This window comes from Ceratina calcarata, unplaced genomic scaffold, assembly GCF_001652005.2.
Source record: "Ceratina calcarata isolate Rehan_Ccalc_2016 unplaced genomic scaffold, ASM165200v1 scaffold154.2, whole genome shotgun sequence".
Lineage (NCBI taxonomy): Eukaryota > Metazoa > Arthropoda > Insecta > Hymenoptera > Apidae > Ceratina > Ceratina calcarata.
In genome coordinates this window covers 588239-610406 of record NW_017136637.1, presented here as the reverse complement: position 1 = coordinate 610406, position 22168 = coordinate 588239, and the positions used below count along the sequence as shown (strand labels likewise).

Genomic DNA, 22168 nt, shown 5'->3' with positions numbered 1-22168 from the left:
CACCGTTAAGTTTTTTTCAACGACGAAACGCGTTTGTATTTAATTTCGTACGAAAATCCGTAGTCTAATAACGGACAGAATAAGATGCCTGACGAGAGTGAAGTAAAAAATGATGCGATAAAATGTAATTAATGTTAGAAATTACATGTGATTTTAGATATCGTGAACATCGTGTAGTGAACAATTCCTCTCCTAGCATTACGTATTAAAAATTGCAATTTTAACGAGCTTAGGTGCCTTACGGGACGTTGACGTTCGTTCAATTATTATCTTGTCAGGTATACAGTATTTTAATAGAAGTACGTCAAATTGTTGAATGTTTTTATTGTATTTCTGATACGTAATAATTATTCTGTGTACGTATAATGTATAGTATACTGCATCTTCTCTTTAAACGAAATTTTACTATTAAAATGTACCAAAAGTGATAAAGTTAATTTATTTATACTTGTGATTTTGCACATTTTATTTTATAGTTAAACGCGCAATTAAAAAATACGAATAATATGACATCAACGGAACTTCGTTTTGCGAACGATGCAATTCGATTTATTAGAATTTCTTTTGTTTCTCACGATATCAACAAAGTATCATTTGCTCGAAGGTAAGTTGTCATCTACGAAAAAGATGTCCTATATATGTTTTTCTTCTAACTCCAATTAATCTGTCTGCCGCTACCACGTCTCCTGATAGTTGCATTTTGCACTAACCAATTTGCAGTATACACGCATACAGAGGATTATTTATTGGTAAACAATCTTTACCGTAAATGTGTCAGTGCTAAAGTATAAACCAATATGATTCCACAAGTGAACGAATTAAGTGGAAAACTCGAAATGAGCAATAGCGTAGACGAAGACGATTATGAAGTGGAAAAATGTAGTCAGTGGATGAACACGTGCAATTTAAGCAAGGTTCAAACATTTCATTAATTTTATAAACGTTAAAAAGCTAAACGTTTGATCTCATTCCATTTTCGTACTAATTCTAAGACGGTTCAAGGGTTAGACGTGAGTACAACAGATTTTCATGTTTCCAGGTCTGTTTGCAATTTCCTGATCATCTTTTACCGAATTCAGTAGAAATTGCCTTACGCTTAGAAAGTCGTGTTAATAAGAAAGTTTACATTTTGGGAGACACCTCTTGCGGTAGCTGTTGCGTCGATGAAATTAGCGCACAGCATATTAATGCCGATGGTATAATACACTTCGGGCATGCATGCCTCAGCCCTACAGCTCGTTTGCCTTCGTTTCACGTTTTACCGAGAAAAGAAATCAACGTAGCGGACGTCATACAAAAATTTAAATCAATCTTTACAAATCAGTCTGAGAGAATTTTATTTTTCTACGACGTAGCTTATGCCTATAAAATTGGTAGGTGTTTCTAATTACATTTCAATTATCATGTTTTGCATCCTGTATACGAAATTTCAGAATGTATGTACAAAATACTGAGCCCAATTTATAAGAATCTGATCTTTACTTTGTTAAATTGTACCTCCAACGTGGGATTCACGGATAACAAAGGGAATTCCTCTGTAGAGATCTTGGGTAGATGTTTCGAATTAGACACAGATTGTAAAATAGGAGATTATGTAGCATTTTTTTTGGGAGACAATGGGAAAACGTTCAGTGGATTGGCAATGGCAATTCCTGCGAACAAATGGTACTTTCTAAAGAACAATAACATCGTCGAATACGAAGCTTTGAATACGCCATGGTTGAAGAGGAGGAGATATTTAGTGGAGAAGTTAAAAGATGCCAAAGTCGTTGGCATAGTTGTATCCACTTTGGGTATCAAAGATTATTTGGAAATTGTAAGAATGATGAAAGATATCATGAAACGAAAGAAGAAGAAATCTTACATTCTGAGCGTAGGTAAAATAAATCCAACGAAACTTGCCAATTTCCCAGAGGTACGTCGAACAGTAATATACAAAATGTATTTAATCGCATTACAATTACTAGCGATGACAGATTTGTATGTTTACAGATAGATGCTTTCATTGTGATAACATGTCCTGAGAATGAAATATTCGATTCTAAAGACTATTTAAAGCCGTTATTACTACCTTATGAGGTAGAATTAGCATTTAATAGTTCAAGGGAATGTTACACCGAATATTGTACGGATTTTAGACAGATACTTCCGGGTGGAACAAATTATGTTGATTTTAAAGCTTCGACAGACTCTGACGTATCCCTGATTACGGGAGAACTTAGGAACTGTGATGAAGAAAGTACTGTTTGTACAGATCAAATGAATGCTTTAGTACTTAACAATTCCTCAGGTAATTTGCATGCTATTAAAAAGTAATAAATAGTAAGAAAATATATTTACTTTTATTTTCTTATTAACACAGGAGTCGTTGCGATAGGAAAAGCAGGGGCAGAGTTCTTGCAGAACCGATCGTGGAAAGGTGTCGAGCAAAGATTAGGCAAAGACGACGTACATTCAGCAGAAATCGGCCGTTACGGTCTGCCAAATTGTTACGAGAACGAGCCTATTTCTATACAAAAAAGTACCAATATAACGTAATAGTACAATAAGTTTTAATGTAGAATTAAATGGGAAATACATTTCTTTACAATACGATTGTGTAAACGTTGTTAATATTTTCTACCCAATTAATGATGACTAAAACAAAATATCGAAATAAGAAAATTTTCGTATATTGCCGTAGAATGATACTATGAGAATACAAGTAAATGAATAGGAAAGGCAAAACAGACAGTTAAAGAGTAATAGACGATGAATGAAATAATAAATCGATTAGTCCTAAAGTATTCGAGATAGAAGAAAATTGTACACGATTTTTTTCGCAGGTGATAAGGAAATTATTTAACCACTCATTTTTAGAAATCAACTCGAGAATTATGCCTGTCATAAAACTGTCTAAATAAATAAGCATTGAATCGCATTAATCTCAAGTCCACGTGTCCGTTAGTGACGTAGGCACGGTACGAGATATCGAAATTTCTGAATTGGCTGTCATTCAACAATGACAAAATCAAGATACGTTTAAGAGAAGAAAACAATTCGAATATGAATTCGTACACGGTTGATAATAGAATCACCTATTTAAGCTTTACAATTTGTGTAATACTCTTCGTTTTCGGAACGTGGCCCGTGGTGTCATATGCCGAAGAGATCTCTAACCTCAAACATGAAAATGTCACGTTGGACAATAAAAATGTATCAAAAGATGTGACACCAACGAATTCGAGCATAGATACGTCCACAGATTCCGTAAGCAACGATTTAAAGATCAACGCTTCGAGTACAGTGAACGCATTACAAAACAGTTCCATCAGTACTGTGACAGTTCAATCTAATCATGATACTAATAATCAAACAATTGAAACATTTACCACGTCGCCTGCGATCACTGTCAATGACAAGAGTGGCAACATGTCCGATTTTACTGTCACATCGCAAAGCTCGGATATCAGTAATGCGACAACGAACACGAGTACGACGACGAGTGTACCTGCGGAACCAGTATTACCCGACAAAGGGTCTGCAGAGGAGGAACACAACAGTTCCATGTCCATATTTTTCGTCCTCTGCGTCCTAGCTTTAGGCATTTTACTTATACACCTGATGCTGCAAACGAATTTTCAGTACCTGCCGGAGTCCGTAGTTATCGTATTCTTAGGAGGACTGATTGGTATGATTATAAATCTGATGTCGAATCAGAACATAGCCAACTGGAGAAAGGAAGAAGCCTTCTCTCCGACTGCTTTCTTCCTCGTACTTCTTCCGCCTATTATATTCGAATCTGGATACAATTTGCACAAAGGAAACTTTTTTCAAAACATTGGTAGTATCTTAGTCTTCGCCATATTCGGCACAGCGATATCTGCGTTCGTCATCGGAGCTGGAATTTATCTATTAGGACTGGCTCAAGTAGCATACAAGCTTAGCTTTGTTGAAAGTTTCGCATTCGGATCGTTGATATCAGCTGTAGACCCTGTTGCTACTGTAGCTATATTTCATGCGTTAGATGTAGACCCAGTATTGAACATGTTAGTTTTCGGAGAATCTATTTTAAACGATGCCATTTCTATTGTATTAACCACTTCTGTGTTGGAGTCGAATAACGCCACGACTACCAGCGAGGCAATTATACTAGGCTTGAACAGATTTTGTCTCATGTTCTTTGCCTCCGCGGGTATCGGAGTCGTCTTTGCACTGATAAGCGCATTACTACTTAAGCACGTCGACCTTAGAAAGAATCCTTCTCTCGAATTTGGACTGATGTTGGTATTCACCTATGCACCGTACGTTCTCGCAGAAGGCATACAGTTATCTGGTATGGACAACACGCTGTCTACATATAAATAAATGAATAATTTACTTAAGAGAGATCGTTTACAGGTATTATGGCAATTTTATTCAACGGAATCGTGATGTCGCATTATACACATTTCAATTTGTCGACTGTTACACAAATTACAATGCAACAAACTATGAGGACTTTGGCGTTTATCGCTGAAACTTGTGTATTCGCCTACTTGGGATTAGCTTTGTTCAGCTTCAGACACAGGGTACGTCATACGCACCTAAAATTTATCTATGTAAATCTACCGTGCATTAACATTATCGTTTACAGTTTGAACCGGCGTTAGTGATATGGTCCATAATCCTCTGTCTGATCGGTAGAGCAGCAAACATCTTTCCTTTAGCGTTTCTCGTGAATCGATTTCGAGAACATCAAATCACGAGGAAAATGATGTTCATAATGTGGTTCAGCGGCCTACGCGGCGCGATTTCTTACGCCTTGTCTTTGCACTTGGATTTCAGCGATGAAACGCGACATGTGATCATCACTACTACATTAATTATAGTGCTGTTCACAACTTTAGCGTTCGGTGGCTCTACCATGCCTTTGTTAAAGTTTTTGCGAGCAGAAAAGAAACAGAAGAATAATAACAGTAGGAGGAAGAGAAAGGATAAAGAGATATCCTTGAGTAAAACCAGAGAATGGGTACGTTGAAAACGGCTACAGAAATTTTACACGTGTTCTCTGCATCGTATTTTTATTTCAGGGGCAAACGATAGATTCTGAACATTTGTCAGAACTCACGGAGGAAGAGATCGAGGTGTCCTTCCTCCAATCTAGAATTCGTGGCTTCGCGAGATGGGATTTGAAGTTCTTCATTCCATTTTTCACGAGGAGGTTCACGCAGCAGGAACTGAAGGATTGTAAATCTCAAATGACGGACCTAACGAATCAGTGGTATCAAGCTATACGAATCAGTCCAATCGAATCGGACGACGAAGTAACGACAGCGTCGACGGCTCAGTTGAATATTAATTTGTCGACGGAAGCTCCCAGTCGGATACACGGGAAAAAGAGCAAGAGACGTCCAAGTCACGGGTCTATATTAAGTATATAATTATTTTTGTGTGCCGTGCTAAATGTGCTATCGATACTCAGCTTCAGTTGTGAATAGGTAATAACTTTTTCTTGACGGCGATTTCGTCATCATAATCGAAGGAAAACACTTTCTGTGATTACGTAGTTTTAATCTCTTTCTATAAGATGTTCGTCGCGCGTATCTACGATTCAAGTTCAATGTTTCTAATTTATTTTGCCTGATTGCTGACATTTTCCCAATGACAATAAGGTATAATTAAATTATTAGCTTTAGCAGATGGTTTGTGGTTCTCTCATAGCTGCAAAAGTCGTCTGATGAAAATTGTGTGGCATCTAAACATTTGCTTTGCTGTCAAAGCTTATATCGTTGGTGAGGGGTTGCATTTAATTCTGTCTTAGTCCTTAAATAATAATAATAATAATAAGCTTTACAATTGATTTGCAGAGACGACGAGGATTGGTCTGGTTAATGATCAAGTTTATAGATGTAAATTTGCGGGTTGTTTCATCGATTGATATAGAAAATATGTGCAGACGTTGTATTATAGAGAATGATATTTTAATATCGAACTTGGACAAGTAACAGGTTCCTAATTTTATTTAGTTATCAGAAAAAGTATTATTTACCTAACTTAATGAAAAGATGTATGTGATATTTTCAAACGAATATTTGAATAATTGCACAAAAAGAATTATACATAAGTGATCACGTTGCATATCGAAAAGATACTTGTATACGGCCCTAACACACTGTACTTACTATGTTATTATAAATCATATGCAATGACTTCTCTAGATAAGTTTGATAATTTCAATATTTATCGGAGTTTCTCATCTGTGTACATACACTATGGAAATGTAAGAATGTAATAGGATATTTACAAACCAATTTTATTAATTGATATTCTTCGATTTGCACTGAGTCAAGTAAGTATCCTATCATGTTGTCCGAGTATTATTGTAAAAAGAAATATCCTTATCATGTACAGTAAAATTCTGTTTTAAAATGTAGAAGACATCTCTTCTCATCTGAATATATTTTATTGATATAATAAATCTCTTGCTACTCAATCGAAATTGGTATTCTCATATCTAACGTTCGTTACACTGATTCTGTGGGCTGTATGGAAGAGGAAAGAATACAGCTGATCTTATTTGAATGTGAATTTATTTTTAATATGATATACCGATCTCGGGAGGTGGGTACATGGGTGTGTTATCTTATTTCTTTCTGCAGCAGGGCACATAACGGAGGCAGCGTCTAAACATCAATTCTGTTTATTTGTTCGACTCGTTATCTCTACTGTATTATTTCTACTTTTTTTATGCCTCATCTGGTCGTACATCGATTGACTGGAGCACAAGGCGAATAGTCTTTTTTTTTTATTTATTTAGGAATGATTCTTGCCGTAATATCTCTCTCTGTCTCCTCACGGTATTTCCTCTCAGCTGCGGAGATACAAAGTGCAATGAGAATGAGTAAAAACCGTATATAGAAAAATGTTTATAGTTTTTTGATTGCGTGACACCGTTGTTTATTCGTCGTGTGAAAAAAATGATCGATAATCGGAAATACCGTCGTACGAGCTTTAAATTTAATAGCGTAAGAAATATTTTTAGCTCTCAAAGTCCCGCGAGATGAGCAAAACTCGTTACCAATATTCTCTCTAAAGGGTGCGCGTCTCTCTCTCCTTTATAGCAAATTTAAATTCTATTTAGCCAACATTAATACTAGAACGTCGTTGATCCGTTCATTATTATTCAGAGTATTGTCTAAAAGCATGGCAGAACACTCTCTTGCCTTCAATCGTATCTTAATGCTCCAGTCAGTTTTATTTTATTTTTTTTTTTTTAAATCACACGTTCTCTCCGCGCGATGGATCATCATCCAACAAATTCTAAAAATGATCTCCATGCATCGCGAGCGTCTATATGCATTTGTTTGTTTAATCGATAATTATATACCCTTAATAATGCTCGGTACACGAATGTATGTACAACATCGAGCGATCGACTAAGCATGCAGAGATAAATAATCCTAACAACGCTACGACCAGTATCCCTAATTTATATATCGATCCGTAAGACGATACCCCGATTTTATTCATTTATTACAGAGATTGTTTCCAATGGATTAGAATCCGTTCGAAGTAATCCGTTGGAAGGTTCCATTAAGCACTTTCCGAGACTCGTTTTCGTTTTTAAACGTAGACGCATCGGTCTAAAAATGTGTAAAACCCCCCGATTACATTTCAATATTTACAATGGATACGTGTCAGACACGTGACAATTTACATAATTATAACTTGGTGTTCTTTTCAAATCCCTTCATTCCTTCTTCGTGTATATTCATAAACATTTCCCGATATTTTCAAGTTACAAAAATCATTTATATCTCTCGTAACCAAACTCGCATCTCAGCATCAGGAATGCTCCTCGCGATGACCAGATCTTGTCACGAGACGATTTCGAAGAAAGCAATCAATTCGAAAGAAACTCGCTCTATGCCTGTAATTGATGCTCCAAGATGTTAGATCAATCCGGTCTACGTGACGCGCAATTAATTAGTTCTAAAACGCAAGGTTTCAAGGTTTGGGTCCCAGTACTCTTTGGTTCTCGACACCGGAGGAAAAAGGGCTGAACAAAAACAACGAGCTTTCGATACCGCACGCGCCTCGTGCTCAGAAGGAAACGGGGGAAACTCTCGTACATCAAGCTATACATATTTTACTGTTAACGTCCGTTAATTTCATCCTAACTAATCTAACGCCAAGCAGCGAATCACACCTACGTAAATTGTCATTCCCGTTACTCTATGTATGTATATATGTATATTTATTTATTTATATCGGTATGTATAATCATAATACGCGATGAAATCCCTCCTCGAAATCTGTTAAAGAAACCGATCACCGTCGTACAATCATTAATTCGATATTATTGTACAACCTGTCATACCTTGCGTCTGCTCTTAATGATTCTCTTCATTTGGTAACATACATCGTATTATACAATTTCGCACTTAAACGATCGCTAGGTTAGCGATAAGGACAGCGTGAGAGTCATAGGTAGGTACCGGGAAATTGTTCGTGTCCTTATATTGCTGCTATTTTGTTCCTTTCCTTCGCAACAATGTATGTATAACTTGTAACGACTTTGGTCGCGTACTATACAGATTCAACACGATTGCCATCGTCGGTGGTGAAGATCGTCAGCGGTGGTCGCGTGATCACTGGGAAATGTTAAACGAGCACGGAGAATTTCAACCGAAGTCTTGGTCGACCACAGCACGGATAAAAGAGGCGTTCGATTAGAATAAAAACGTCGTTCAACGTTCCTAGACGTTAAAACGGAAATTAACGTCCTCTTTTACCCGAAATACGTAAACGTGAATGAATTGTTTTGCGTACGCGTCTCCACCAATTTCTAAATGCTTTCTCAATGAAATCGTGCTGAAGCGTTCCTCGATTGGCAGACGGAGCGAAACAGGACATTCGTTCGGAAGCATGCACAAGGGGCGTTCAACGATGCAAGCGCGCGTATTGCGATGTTGAACCGTCGTCGGTGAGCGTACTGTTTCGCTTTTCTCGTTATAAAATAGAAGACAATTTATCGGCAGAGAGCTTAATAATCAGTCAACAGCTCGAAGTGAAGAAGGTCGCGCAGAACTTATTATGATTAACCTAACGTTTCTAACGAGACGTCAGTCATGATGTAAGAAACGTCGTCTCCGTTTGCGACGACGCGTATACGATTACATGTGTTACGCTTCTCAGTGTGTAATAAATAAAACTGAACGAAAATTATGTATAATCGTTGAATGCTTGCCATTCGAAATTCGACAGTGTCTACATTGCTTTTGTAACAATAATTTCATTACGAAAGTCTTTACAATCGTAAGTTTTTATTTATTATAAGCATGTTCGTTACTACCTACAAGTTTCAATTATGCACTGTCTTATTCCGAATCGTTGTTAAGTGTTTTTACCAAGAATCTGGCGACCAACTCTTAATTACAATGAGGATCAAATTTGTACAAAGGTTCAGTTTCTCACTCACACGTTCCGGCGTGTGCGCGCTATGAGTATTTAATCAATATTAATATAACGATTAATTATATTCGACCTGAACATCAATTAAGCACGAGAAGAAATCACAGAGAAAGAAGAGACCTGCCAGCAGACGAGAATTTTGTCAATGGAGAAAGTAAATGTATTTGAATGAAAGTTTCAGTGTTCGTTATAGTTTAACAATGGGCCTGCCCTTTTCAAATGTTCATTATGAGTAGGTTCCATGACTCTTGGGATGGTCGATAAATTAATTGACGATTAATGTAAAGAACAGCATAACGATGACCGTGTAAAATAATACGGTAAACTACGAAAATTTTAATTTAAGATACCATTACTAAATGAGGAATATGATCTAACAGATGTATAAATACACAAGTAGGCAGCCACCGTCGAGAGTGTTACAATCGAAAGCCGCAGTCGTTTTTATATGTAATTGTTGGAATTTCGATGGAATGTAGCAAATTAATATTCCAATTAAAACAGTTTTACTTCGTTTAGATCGCGTAGAAACGAGCATTAACGAAAAGAAATATCAGTAATTAAAAAAAGATTAAAAATATATGTACTAGTGACAATTTTGCATCCTACAATTACATTAAGTTAAATATTAAATAATCTGATAATGTGCGTGTTCGGTAATAATGCACTTGTCACGCGGGAATAAAACGTATGTAGAACGCGAAATGATCTGACCACTGTCAGTCGTCCCCTCTTGCCACACTCTCGACTTATAATTACATCAGGATGGTAGAAGTGTAAAGTTGAGGAATTTAAAGATAAAACGATAAAAAAACGTGATCACTTTTTGATTTGTAGCCAAGGATGCTTCAGGCACTCTGCTGCTGTAGCTCGCATACTCGGATCGAACTCGAGCATCGGAGTTAGGAACTCTTCAAACTCGCGCGCTTCCCTTGGTGACCAGTCATATTTTTCCGTAAGCACCTCGTACAGTCCCCAAGGTTTCAAACCAGTAATTCGTTTCAGCTCGCCCTTCTTGTTGAAGTACATTTTCGAATTTTTCCCAGATAGGGCAATGTGTCTCGGTATCTCGCCAAGCAACTCGATTATATGTGCTAAATGATCTTCGTCTCTGCGATAAGAAATTGTACGTCAGTAGAAATTCTTAATACATACATAGACACAGAATTGTTGCGAATAGTTACGAGAAATTTTTACCTGCAATAATAATTGCCGCTGTGTGGCTCGAACAAATAATCACCAGTCGCTAATTCAAATGCCATACAGGCGGTAGACCATATATCCGCTGATGTATCGTATCCAGATCCTAACAACACTTCTAACGATCTGTATTGACGAGTTTGAATGTCGTCTGTGAATTTTTTATTAACCCAACACGCGTTCCCGAGGTCTGCTATCTTTACTTCGACCTCGCAGTCCACTAAGGCAGGATCTAGAGGAATCACCGACGCTCTTTTCAATTGTTTACTCTCGGGTGGATGTAAATTACGACCTAGAAATGTTGATCGCGTAAGAAGTCAGTTATATTCCCTTTCATAAAAATCTCACCTTCGCTACATTCGTCCGTGTCCTCGCGATCGGGCGAATGCACACCCTCGCCGCAACTTTTTTCCACGTCGCACGAGTTTGCGTTCTCCATCTTTTCGGATTGTTGAGGTAATTGATTCTCTACTTTTTCCCCGCCTCCTAAACTATCTACACCATTTATGTGCAATGACGGTGCGGATGGTTCTGAAATATCGGGCGACTCTTTGCTCTCCGTGTTGTCCTCTATGCTTTCCGTATTGATATCTTGATCAGGGCTGTTCGTCTCCAATTCCCCGTTCGCTCGTGTGCTGTTCGCGAGTTTATCCTGCTCCTCCAACTCCTCGATTTGTTCCATTTGCCTCTTCAGCAGTTCGTTCTGGCGTTTCGCTTTCTTTTTCAGTTTTTTCTTTTTGTTTTTCGACATCTTAGAATTAGGGGCGGGCTCTTGGAATTCTTTCGGCGCGGTCGAGATTAAAGACGTCGGTAATTTCATTCCAAGCGAGTGCAACTCTGTTGCCTCGCAAGCTAATTTTCTTATGTACGCTTCGTCGACGCAAACAAGAACGTTTTCAGGTTTAATATCAGTATGAATAATTTTACCTGGAAGAAATACGACAACGATTCATTTAAATATCAGAACAGCTTGTAGACAAAAACGAGTAACGTCGAACGAGTTTATTTGTCACGAAAGGATCTTACATTTATTATGTAGATAATCGAGACCTTCGAGAACTTGTCTGATGATACGCTTAACATTATTTCTTGGAATTCCTCTGTAGTTGGATTTGATAATCAATTTAAGAAGATTATGTCCGAGTACTTCGAAAACCATGCACACGTGCAGGCCATTAATGCCGCTGATCTTGAAGTCATTGAGTAACTGGACGGTTTTATTACGCTTCGGATCAACGGGATCCGTGTCGCGCACATCTTTTAACAATTTAATTTCGTCCAACGCGGTCTCAGTAAAATGAGATGCGGACTTTACCACTTTAAGGGCCACGAATCGTTTGTCCTGAAGAACATGTTTGAGAACGTTCTGATTCAGAAATTCAATCAAGAAGGTTTACCTCGTAAACAGTCGAGATTCTTACCTGCATGTCCCAACAGAGCCAGACCGTCGAGAAGTGACCCCAACCAAGTTTGCGAGTTACATGATATCTGTTTAAGAATAAGTCTCCTATTTTAACAGGGTGATATCCTCCTTTACAATAATCACTGCTATCTTCTTGCTCCTCGTCCCCGCTGATATACTCGTCGCCATCCTCCATTGTTTCGTTACTAGAGCTGTGATACGGTACCAATCTGTTAGGAAAAGGTGCACGGGCAAAGCGCGAATGGGAAAAAAAAAAGGACCGAACCATCGATCTAAAATTTTGGACGGCACGAACGCGATATTGCTGAAAAATATAATCATCCCGCAGTTTACAATGTAAAAATAATTCGATCGGAGGTTCGATGGTATCGCATATAAAAAAAATTGATTTATACCGTGACTGTCAACAGACGAAGGCATCAACGTGTATAAATAAAACGACGAACTGAAAGGCAGATACCTGTTCCCATTGTCGCCGGAATATGGACTCTGAGCAGAATCCTGATAGAAACCCGATCCCTGTCCCTGTTGAGTAGCCGGCGCCTTCGAGCACTGAGCTGCCGATGTTTCCGTCTCGTCCTGAGCACTGCTCTTCCCTTTTCGCTTGCTAGGCTTGTGCCTCTTTTTCTTCGCCTGAATCGCTAAGACCCGCCTGTTCACGTCCGTCTTTGCGCTCATAATGTTCTCTGCGCCTCGATTCGTCTGCCCGTTCCCTTCGCGCTTCCGTTTTTTCACTTCCTCCCTGAACTCGTTCCCCAACTGTCTCGACCACGGTCTCGACGGAGCCACTCGCACCCGTTACCGTCTACCCGTACGTTTCGCCGATAGATCCAAACGTGGTTTATTATCGTCTCATTTCTGCGATGTGCCGCGCACTTCGCTCGGCGGTTGTTTGAGTATGGCCGCCCCCGCCGTCGCCGTGTCCTCGTCCCTCGTTGAAAACCGAACCAGGTGTCGTCTCTGAACACAGGTTGCCGACGTCCAGCCGCATTCACCGAGGCACCTTCGCCTTCTCGTCCTCGTTCCTCGTTCCTCAGCACGACGACGACACCGAGATGTACCAGCGGCTCCTTCCTCTTTCCCGTCCACACGCACGATTTTCCTACTTCTCGGTTCGTTGATACTTTGGTGCTCAATAGCACGGTATCCTTTTCTATGCCGTGGCAGCAGACGAGGCTCAAAGTCTTCAAACAAACAGTCGCTCGCTATAATGTGGTCCTGGATTTTCCTTCGTCGAAAACATTCTGTGCTCGACTCAAATATTCCTCGAGGGACACTCGTGCATGACATTAATTTTGTTTCAATTTATGATACATAACGTCGAATATATACAAGCGTATATAAAGTTATAGGTAAATAAAAAGTTTTAGCAAATTTATAATTCTTGTGTTTAAACCTCTTGGAAGATGGCACCACGTTCGAGTCGCGATCGCTGGTCATCTATGCAGGATGTATTTCTGGCTATAACCAAAAAATATTTTTGTGGGTGACGTTTGATCATAGAATCTTTTCGGATTGTATGATTTGATTGTTACTTAACATTTATGTATCGCGCACTAACTTGAGGGAGCGTTGAGAAAATGGATACCATATTTCACGAGAAGGTAAGCGACGATATGTACGAGATGAACTCGCGACTGTTGCTCGAGCGACGGACCGTTTGAACGTTTCAATGTTTATTACAGCAAGAGGGATTTTTATGTGCACAACATTGTTTAAATGCACTTTTGCAAGGCCCATATTATAATGCAGTCGATCTCGCTAGTTTGGCACACCAAATGGACGAGGAGGAGAGGATAAGAATGGCAGAATCTGGTGTTGACAGTGAGGATTATAAACTTTTCCTAGAGGTGAATCCGTGGACTGTAGTTATACTATATGTATTGCATAATACAAAATAGAAGTTGCAATTCGTCTGATGTATTCTATTTTGTAACATATTGATTTATTTCGACTGTTTATATTTACTAATAATGTTATCTGTGGTAAAGGGCATTAATTATTTTGCTTAGCAACCATCAGGCAACATGGACGATAGTGGATACTTTTCGGTACAAGTAATCAGCAGTGCTTTAAAAGTTTGGGGATTGGAACTAATTCCATACAGTAGTACAGAACCTGCAGCTATAATGGCACAGAATGATCCTTTGTATGTTATTTACTTTATTGTCAATCGTAATAAATGACGTATCGGCGTAAAACGCTTGCACATAAATGATTGAAACATTTTTAAAAAGATATCATTTCCAGACAGATGAAAGCATATATTTGTAACTACAAAGGTCATTGGTTTACTATAAGGAAAATTGGAAAGCAGTGGTTCAACTTGAATTCGGTGCTAAGCGGGCCAGAGCTTATATCAGATACTTATCTCTCGATGTTTTTAGCCCAATTATTACAAGAAGGTAAATATTTCGTAAGCCATCGTAAAAAGACGAGAAAACGAATTACATGATGTTACAGGTTACTCTATTTTTATTGTTATTGGTGCACTTCCTCAATGTACTGCAGACGATGTCCTCTCGAAGAATCCGATAGAACCGGTAAAGGGACAAACATCGTTAACAAAACCACAAGGTCGCTATTTCGGAACACTGAAACAACAGTTTGTTTTCATCGTGTCTATTACATTTAACCTTTCATTTTGCAGGTATGAGTAATGTAACTTCGAATACGTGTAGGCCTGTATCTAGTAAAGAGAAGATATCGACAAATAAGCCACAAGAGAAAATAATTCCTATAAAACTGGAAAAGAACGATGAGGAGGACGACGAGAACACAGAGTTACAGAGAGCCCTTCAGTTAAGCTTTGAGGAGAATAAAAGGAACGACGTGGACAAGTACCTTAAGTTAAGTCTGGACTTTCACGATTACAATAAGAAAACAAATGGAAGCGACGATACGGACGAGGACGACGATTTGAGAAGGGCGCTTCAATTGAGTTTAGAATGCGCCACGGCTCCTTCCACACCAGAATCAGAAGACATACATTGGCGTCAATTAAACCACTTTGGAACGTATTCAAGGACATCAAACGGGGAGACATCGCAAAAACTGAATATTTAATAATATGTGAATGAATATTTTTAATATTATTAAAAGAATTTTATTTGTATATTATAAATAACTAGTTACTTTGTGTAGTATGGATAAGTATTGCAAAAAAAATAAATGTATAAATAAAAGATCTGTACATGTTATAAGTTTTAACTACATTGTTCATTTATTTAAAACACGGATCATTGTACTGCTGCTGCTTTCATTCCTTTTTACCGTTGTTTAACAATATTAAAATTGCATTTTCTATCATTATTCCCGGTTCATAACTCGACAACGTCAACGTATGGTATTTATTTGGTGGTATTGAGAACACACTTTTAGCCTGTACATGTTAATCGTCGTCGTCCTGTGTGTGTGCATGCGTGCGTGCCTGTTCTATTTCTATGATTAAATAATTATTTATTCTATAACGGATTTATTAATTTTTAAAATAACAATCGACCGACAGTTTTGTTCACGTGTGTAAATAAGACAAGCGAGTTTATTATCAAGAGCAATATTACCAGATGGCTATGAACGGAGATTTTTATTTAACTGTAGTCGCTCACCGTGGTTGCTCCTGTTTTGTGTGTGAATACTGAATGTTGACATTCAACATGGCGGCATGTCGTCAGTGCTGTGCTGTGTCGTGGTGAGTTTTATAAATCTTTCTAAAGCTGTCCGATCACGAGCTTTGCGATGAAACGTAGACCATTAGAGCAGTCAGGAGCTTGCCGAAGTTTTTATTCGGGTTTCGTACGGCGACCAGCTGGCGATGAATTGTCACGGTATTCAAAAGAAACGGGTGACCTCATAAAAAATTAGAATCTCGTAACTGGCGATCGCATACAATATTTCAGATTTTCCTTTCGGTATATCGGTTAATATTCAGCACCGCGTTCGAACGCGAGATCGGCTGAATAGAAATCCGTCAAATAAAGCCAGCCGATCGTTTATCTCTCTAGTCACTCGTAACGCTTTTAATTGTTATATATATTTCAAACATTTTCATGTGGGTGTCCAACTATCGTATCCCATTTACAACAAACTTTGAGAATTACGATTTAAATGGTAAATTAACGGTGACACTGTTTGCCCGACGTTGTGGATCACGAGAGAAAAATTTCAGGAAAAAAACATTGAAAAAGTAGCGACTGTTGGGACGTAAAAAGTCAATGTCAAGCCAGTCAATTATTGTGAACATCTCATTAATCTTACATGTAACCGTAAATAGAGCTTAATAAATATACTGTGGATCGTCGTATACGTTTCAATATTTCTATAATATACAATGAATGTATATTAACTTGTATTATACATCTGTTTTTTTAGTTTATTTTTACTGAAAATTTTTATTTTGGCCTATCGCTGTGTAAAAATAGTTACACGAATTTGACGAATCTGTGAGGATTACGATTGTACTGTATTATGACTCGTCGTATTGCACGAGTGTTTTGTAGATGTCGTGAAGCATTAAAGCGTTGCATCGCAAAGCTTGTAATCGTTAAATGTAGTTGTTCCGTTTAAACGTATTAATAGAGACGAACGATTTCTTCTTTCAGCTTGTGTAATTGTTAGTTTAGGACATTTTTGAAACCAAGGCTCACTGTAAATTCCACAATTAAATGCTGAAGAAAGAAACGCTAACATAGAAATCTTGGAACAACACAATCACACTCAGCACGCATTGAAGACATCTGAGGATTTTCAAGTCAACATTTATCTTTTAAATCTCCTATGTTTTTTGATTTACTCCTTTTTATAAAGGATGACTGCTGTTTAAAAGGAACACAGTTGTTCTAGTGTACGCTAAATTGAGTAAATATCAAACAGTCGTTATAACAGTCGTGCATACGTATGTGGAAAGTATCAATGGTCTATGATGTGCTAAGAATTTTGTACTTGTATTCATTCATAAAACAACATTAACTCTATATTGTTCATTTGTATATTGTACACAAGCTTTGTGAGAAAAAGTTAGGTGAGCCATAAAGTGACCGTGATTGTGATTGCGGCTGAGATTGTGCTGCTCTTGACTACCAAAACTGTATCTGTATTTAAAAAAGCAAACAAACAAACAAAAAGGAGTGCCAATTTTGCACATAGTTGCCTGGGGTACTCTCTTACGAATAATTTATGACAAACATCAAAATATACTTTGAAAACCTTCCTTCCACTTCTTGGTCACAAAAGAGCCTGCATTTCTGCAGCATTTTAAAGAGCCTCTCTTCCTCTATTAAGTTCTTATAACATTATAATAGTGAACGAAGATATAAGGTACCAAGAACCATTCTGTGATATCTATGTTAACACTTAAATAATTGAAAGACTAAAAATTTCTAAATATAAGTATATATATACATACATATATATATATATATATATACATATATATATATTGTGGTGAAACAGAAGTGAACACAAAAGAAATTAAGTAATTATTTCGAGAGAAAAGAGGGAATACTTATACACAAAATATTACAATTTCAACTTGTGCGAGTTCCAAACAATGTCCAACAATCCTCAGTGGAAAACGTTCCAGCCGCCAATCATGAACTCTGACCCCGCAATACTTGATTACAAGTCTATGACTATACCGAGTCCCAAAGTTATAACGGGATCGCATCAGCCGACAACAAATATCTATCGGAATGGAAACAGCTACAGCGGTGACCATTACATGATGGACTCGCCACCTGGAAATGGGAAGAATATATCGTACGCCGGCTACCCCAACAGCAAGATGTCACGAAACGGAGTCACCAGATTTTCCTTTGGAACGTTCACAGGAATGGAAACTAGCACCGGGTACACGGAAGAGCCGGCAACGAATAACTCTACCTATCAAGATCAAACCGAGAATCAAGGACCCCGAGAAACAGGAATAATTGAAAAGTTATTAGTAAGAATTCTATGGTGAACGAGCCGGTCAATCTTGTCATGTGCTAATTATGTTTCTCTTATTTGTTTTCAGCATTCATATGGATTTATACAATGCTGCGAAAGGCAAGCGAGGCTATTCTTTCATTTTAGCCAATTTAGTGGTAATATAGAACATTTGAAAATTGGGGATCTTGTTGAATTTGAAATGACGTATGATCGACGAACGGGCAAACCCATTGCTAGCATTGTCAGCAAGATTGCTCCAGAAGTGGTTCGTACATTTTTATCAATAGACTCCTGCATTTAATTGAAATGTTTCAGTTTTTCGATTACATCCGCATTTCTCTGATGCAGGTACTAAACGAAGAAAGAGTCATTGGGAATGTAACAACAGAATTAAATACAAACGGTGATACGCAAGGACGTATCAGTTACGAAAATCGCGGGGAGTGCTTTTTTCTGCCATATACAAAAGACGACGTTGAAGGGAACGTTACTTTGCGTGCTGGCGATAGAGTTTCGTTTCAAATTGCTACCAATCAACGGTAAATAATATTAATTGTATAAAGACACAGCGATAATTCCGAGTTAACTGACTTCCAATTAATTACAGCGGAAATCTGGGTGCGTGTCACGTAAGATTGGAAAATCCAGCCCATCCCGTTCGCTATCGTGGAGTCGTTTGCTCGATGAAAGAAAATTTCGGTTTCATCGAGCGTGCCGATGTAGTTAAAGAAATTTTCTTTCACTTTAGCGAAGCTAAATCAATGAAGGACGAACTTAAACTAGGAGACGACGTTGAATTTATAATACAAACTCGAAATGTAAATTTCCTTTTACCATTTTACGTCCAACTGTAATTATCTCCAAGTTTAATCGCTACCGGATATGTCGTAGGGGAAAGAGGTGGCTTGTAATATTACCAAATTGCCACCCGGTTCTATAGTTTTCGAGGAAGTCAGTAACGACATAGTGAAAGGACAAGTATGGAAACCGCTAGAAAGAGGAAACGCGGCCCGCCATCAAAACGATCCCTTGCCTGGAAGAATTCGGTATAGAGATACGGATCACTCTGAAGTTGAAATACCTTTTGGTGACAAGGATCAGAAAGGCGATTTTACTCTCAGGTATTTCTTTCTGTCTATTCATACTACTTTCATTCGTTGTTCATTGAAATAATTACAATTCGCTTTTTGTAGACACGGGGACTGGGTTCAATTTCGTATCGCCACAGATACTAGAGACCAATTGAAAAGAGCCACGGAAATATTATTATTAACGGAATCTTTTGCTGTGTCCGGTGAAAGACGAGAACAAGGAATTATAGCTACGCTCAAAGATGGATTTGGTTTCATTCGCTGCGTCGATCGAGACTTGCGACTCTTCTTTCATTTCAAAGAAATTTTAGACGCCGATCGAGAGATTAGCGTCGGAGACGAAGTCGAATTTACCATAATTCAAGTAAGTACAACAGATTTTAAGAGATTTTATTTGTTGTACGTATGCGGACGATCATGTTTATTTGTGAATTCCAGGATCCTTCCTCATCGTTTTCAAATAATCGACAAAGTGCAATTAGATTGATACGTTTAGCAGCCGGTACTGTTCAATTCGAAACGATTATAGAAAAAGATTTGTTGGGCACTGTAATTCAGAATATAAACGTACCTGCACCTGGTCTCATTGAATACACGAAAGATAATGAACAAAAAAATATTATTTTCTTTAGCAAAGATTGCGATCCTAAAAATATTCCGAAGCTTAATGACAAGGTACGTGAAGAACGCGGTCACGCGATCAAAAATCGTCTTACAGGGTTGGCTGTGTTACAGGTTCAATTCAGTATTTGTCAGGTGAAACGAAATAAAGAACTTGTCGCGGTTGACATATCTGTGGTGAGCTCTTCCGAGAAAACTCAAAACGGTAAAAAGAAGTTGAACGATCAAGTTTGTCAGGGTTTCATTGCCGCGCTCAAAGATGGATTTGGTTTTATCGAGACTGTAAACCATGATAAAGAAATATTTTTTCACTTCAGGTAAGTCAGGTCGGCGGCGTTTCGGTGATCGACCGGCGACAAACGATAACGCGTTTTGTTCTTTAGCAATTTCGAAGGAGACGTTAGTGCGTTGGAAGTGGGGGCTGATATCGAATGTACAATCAGTTCTGGAAACGGTAGAGGTAACGGCGGTTGCGTGGCCGCCGATTACGTTAAATTGATACCTCGCGGAAGCATTCCTAGGCCGACGCCAGTTAGCGAAGTGCTCGACGGAACAGTGATTAGACCATTGCGAAGCACCAATCCTGACCAGGCAGAGTATGCTGGTTTAATAAAAATAAACGCTACCACCGAGGATGAGGATACTCCGGAATACGAATTCCGAATCATGGGGCTCGTTAACAAACGCGAGTTGTTACAAGCCGGTGATCCTGTGCAATTGCAGGTGGATTCGGCAGGTCACGCTTGTAACATTGTGGCAGTTAGGAAAAAGAGACGAGCGACGGTCGATGCGGTTAAAGGTCCTTTTGGTTTTCTCGCTTACGAGGTCGACGAGGGAAAGAAGCTATTCTTCCATATGAGCGAAGTCCGAGATCACGCGGTACTTCAGCCAGGTGACCAGGTTGAATTCGTTTTAATCACGAATCAGCGTACTGGTAAATCGTCTGCATGCAATGTGACGCGATTAAGGTAAACCTTTTATTTACTCTACGTTTTCATTTGTGACGAGTACGAGAAATACATTCGTTTGATCCCAAAATGTACAGTGATTCGGTTCAACAACGACCTGAACGATTGATCAGTCGGTTGCGTACCACTTCGTTGGAGGAGACGGGTCCTAAATTAACGATAGTCAGACAACCAAGAGGGCCGGACGGTACGCGCGGATTTAGTCAGGAAAGATCCCAGCATACCCCTGGTGCCATCCAAGAATAATGTCGTATCGAATGGGATTATTGCTTATCCAAATTGTAATCTACATTACTTGTTTTTAGTCCATACACTTCGGTACCGAGATTATTATTATTATAAGCAGCGTAAACATTTGCCAAATTGAGACTAATGTGACAAGAATAATAACATTGATAATAATCGATTGGAACATGATCTTGTTAAAAGGAAGAATATAAAGTAAAAAAACAACGAGTCATTTTATCATCTTATAAAAAATAATCAGCAAGGCAGTTTGTCTGAATTCGTTTGAAAATAACAATGAATAACTTTCCTTTTTCAAATGAAATTTTTATAATTCTGATGGACTCTAGTTACGAGACACTCTTCTATCTTTCTTTTACAGGTAAAAATTTTTGCATTCATTCAGTTAATTGTAAGTACAGTTTATACATTGGATGATATAATTGAATATTAAAAGTTGTTTGACAACCTGCCTGTTTGTAATGTTCAAAGATAATGTCCCGTCTGTCTTTATAAAAATATACGTACATGTTGATAAAATTTTTATTTATATTATTTTCTTGGAATCTTTGTTTTAATCCATAATGTATATTGCGATCAACTGAAACAATGTATAATAGCCGAACAAGAATTGTATGCAACGCAGCATATACACTCGAAATACATACGAATTGGCCGTACGATCAAAAAATAAATAAGAAGGAATAAACACGTTCGTACTGAGAATTCTCGAGATTTGTGAATTTACGAAAATTTATAATCGCGGAAATGCAAAAAACAAATGGTGTTTTACTATATGAATTATTGTAACGTGTTGAAACTCTGTTGAAGAGAAAGTGTCTATGAATTTGTAAAAAGGAAGTTACAATTGGCCAATTGTTTGTCCTAGATAATATATAAACATATAAATATATATATGTACATGTCGTTAAGTTCCTGATGCAGTCTCGTGTTGTAAAATGAAACTAGTATTATGAATTCAGTCGATATATAAATCCAAGGAAATTACCACAAGTACTTACGTGAAAAAAAAGAAAAAAAAAGTATGAGGAAACGCATTTTATAAGTTTTGCTATTGGAAACAGCAAGCAAGGCACACGTGGCATTACGTAGAGAGTAGGCGAACGGAGTCAAATTAACAACATGCATCGACGATTGCAGGCACGATACGAAACCAAACGTTTCTCGGAGAACTCCACGGATCCAACACATCACGTGCATACATATTGTAAAATTATTGATGAATAAACAGTGAAAATATCAAACATACGAATCTT

At 38.1% G+C, this 22168-nt stretch overlaps 5 protein-coding genes and 1 long non-coding RNA gene across 10 annotated transcripts; 4 read left to right on the top strand and 2 right to left on the bottom strand.

Moving 5' to 3' along the window:
- Positions 1-476: 476 nt before the first annotated feature.
- On the top strand, positions 477-2595 carry Dph2 (Diphthamide biosynthesis 2). Of its 2 annotated transcripts, XM_026819626.1 has the most exons (6): positions 477-604; positions 721-914; positions 1040-1373; positions 1434-1915; positions 1993-2290; positions 2363-2595. In XM_026819626.1, exons 2-6 carry the CDS (start codon positions 798-800, stop codon positions 2536-2538), a joined length of 1407 nt encoding a protein of 468 aa, XP_026675427.1. In that variant the 5' UTR covers positions 477-604; positions 721-797; the 3' UTR covers positions 2539-2595. The 2 variants fall into 2 exon arrangements, with proteins under 2 accessions (XP_026675427.1, XP_026675426.1); XM_026819625.1 differs by lacking the exon at positions 477-604 and having other exon boundaries at positions 624-914.
- Positions 2596-2872: 277 nt separating this feature from the next.
- Positions 2873-6460, top strand: Nhe1 (Na[+]/H[+] hydrogen exchanger 1). Of its 2 annotated transcripts, none has more exons than XM_018036871.2 (5): positions 2873-4315; positions 4381-4550; positions 4616-4990; positions 5052-5383; positions 5829-6460. In XM_018036871.2, exons 1-5 carry the CDS (start codon positions 3046-3048, stop codon positions 5851-5853), a joined length of 2172 nt encoding a protein of 723 aa, XP_017892360.1. In that variant the 5' UTR covers positions 2873-3045; the 3' UTR covers positions 5854-6460. The 2 variants fall into 2 exon arrangements, 1 of the variants encoding a protein (XP_017892360.1); XR_001916965.2 differs by having other exon boundaries at positions 2874-4315; positions 5052-5753.
- A 72-nt stretch (positions 6461-6532) lies between these two features.
- SRPK (SR splicing factor protein kinase) lies at positions 6533-13070 on the bottom strand. The gene is made up of 6 exons (XM_026819618.1): positions 12519-13070; positions 12057-12249; positions 11662-11977; positions 10984-11562; positions 10633-10927; positions 6533-10546 (listed from the first exon to the last, which is right to left on the bottom strand). The coding sequence occupies exons 1-6, from the start codon at positions 12734-12736 to the stop codon at positions 10255-10257; spliced, it is 1893 nt and encodes a 630-aa protein (XP_026675419.1). The 5' UTR covers positions 12737-13070; the 3' UTR covers positions 6533-10254.
- Positions 13071-13506: 436 nt separating this feature from the next.
- On the top strand, positions 13507-15268 carry LOC108632317 (ataxin-3). The gene is made up of 6 exons (XM_018036809.2): positions 13507-13662; positions 13744-13908; positions 14071-14207; positions 14309-14463; positions 14522-14635; positions 14709-15268. The coding sequence occupies exons 1-6, from the start codon at positions 13639-13641 to the stop codon at positions 15122-15124; spliced, it is 1011 nt and encodes a 336-aa protein (XP_017892298.1). The 5' UTR covers positions 13507-13638; the 3' UTR covers positions 15125-15268.
- On the bottom strand, positions 15259-16653 carry LOC113465228 (uncharacterized). Of its 2 annotated transcripts, none has more exons than XR_003390072.1 (2): positions 15667-16653; positions 15259-15499 (listed from the first exon to the last, which is right to left on the bottom strand). It is a non-coding gene; the product is annotated as an uncharacterized LOC113465228 (long non-coding RNA). The 2 variants fall into 2 exon arrangements; XR_003390071.1 differs by having other exon boundaries at positions 15622-15689.
- Positions 15658-22160, top strand: Unr (cold shock domain-containing Unr). Of its 2 annotated transcripts, XM_018036870.2 has the most exons (11): positions 15658-15749; positions 16660-17999; positions 18072-18251; positions 18335-18525; positions 18594-18804; positions 18878-19107; positions 19180-19441; positions 19516-19752; positions 19813-20015; positions 20082-20666; positions 20744-22160. In XM_018036870.2, the coding sequence occupies exons 2-11, from the start codon at positions 17607-17609 to the stop codon at positions 20910-20912; spliced, it is 2661 nt and encodes an 886-aa protein (XP_017892359.1). In that variant the 5' UTR covers positions 15658-15749; positions 16660-17606; the 3' UTR covers positions 20913-22160. The 2 variants fall into 2 exon arrangements, with proteins under 2 accessions (XP_017892359.1, XP_026675417.1); XM_026819616.1 differs by lacking the exon at positions 15658-15749 and having other exon boundaries at positions 17901-17992.
- Positions 22161-22168: the final 8 nt, after the last annotated feature.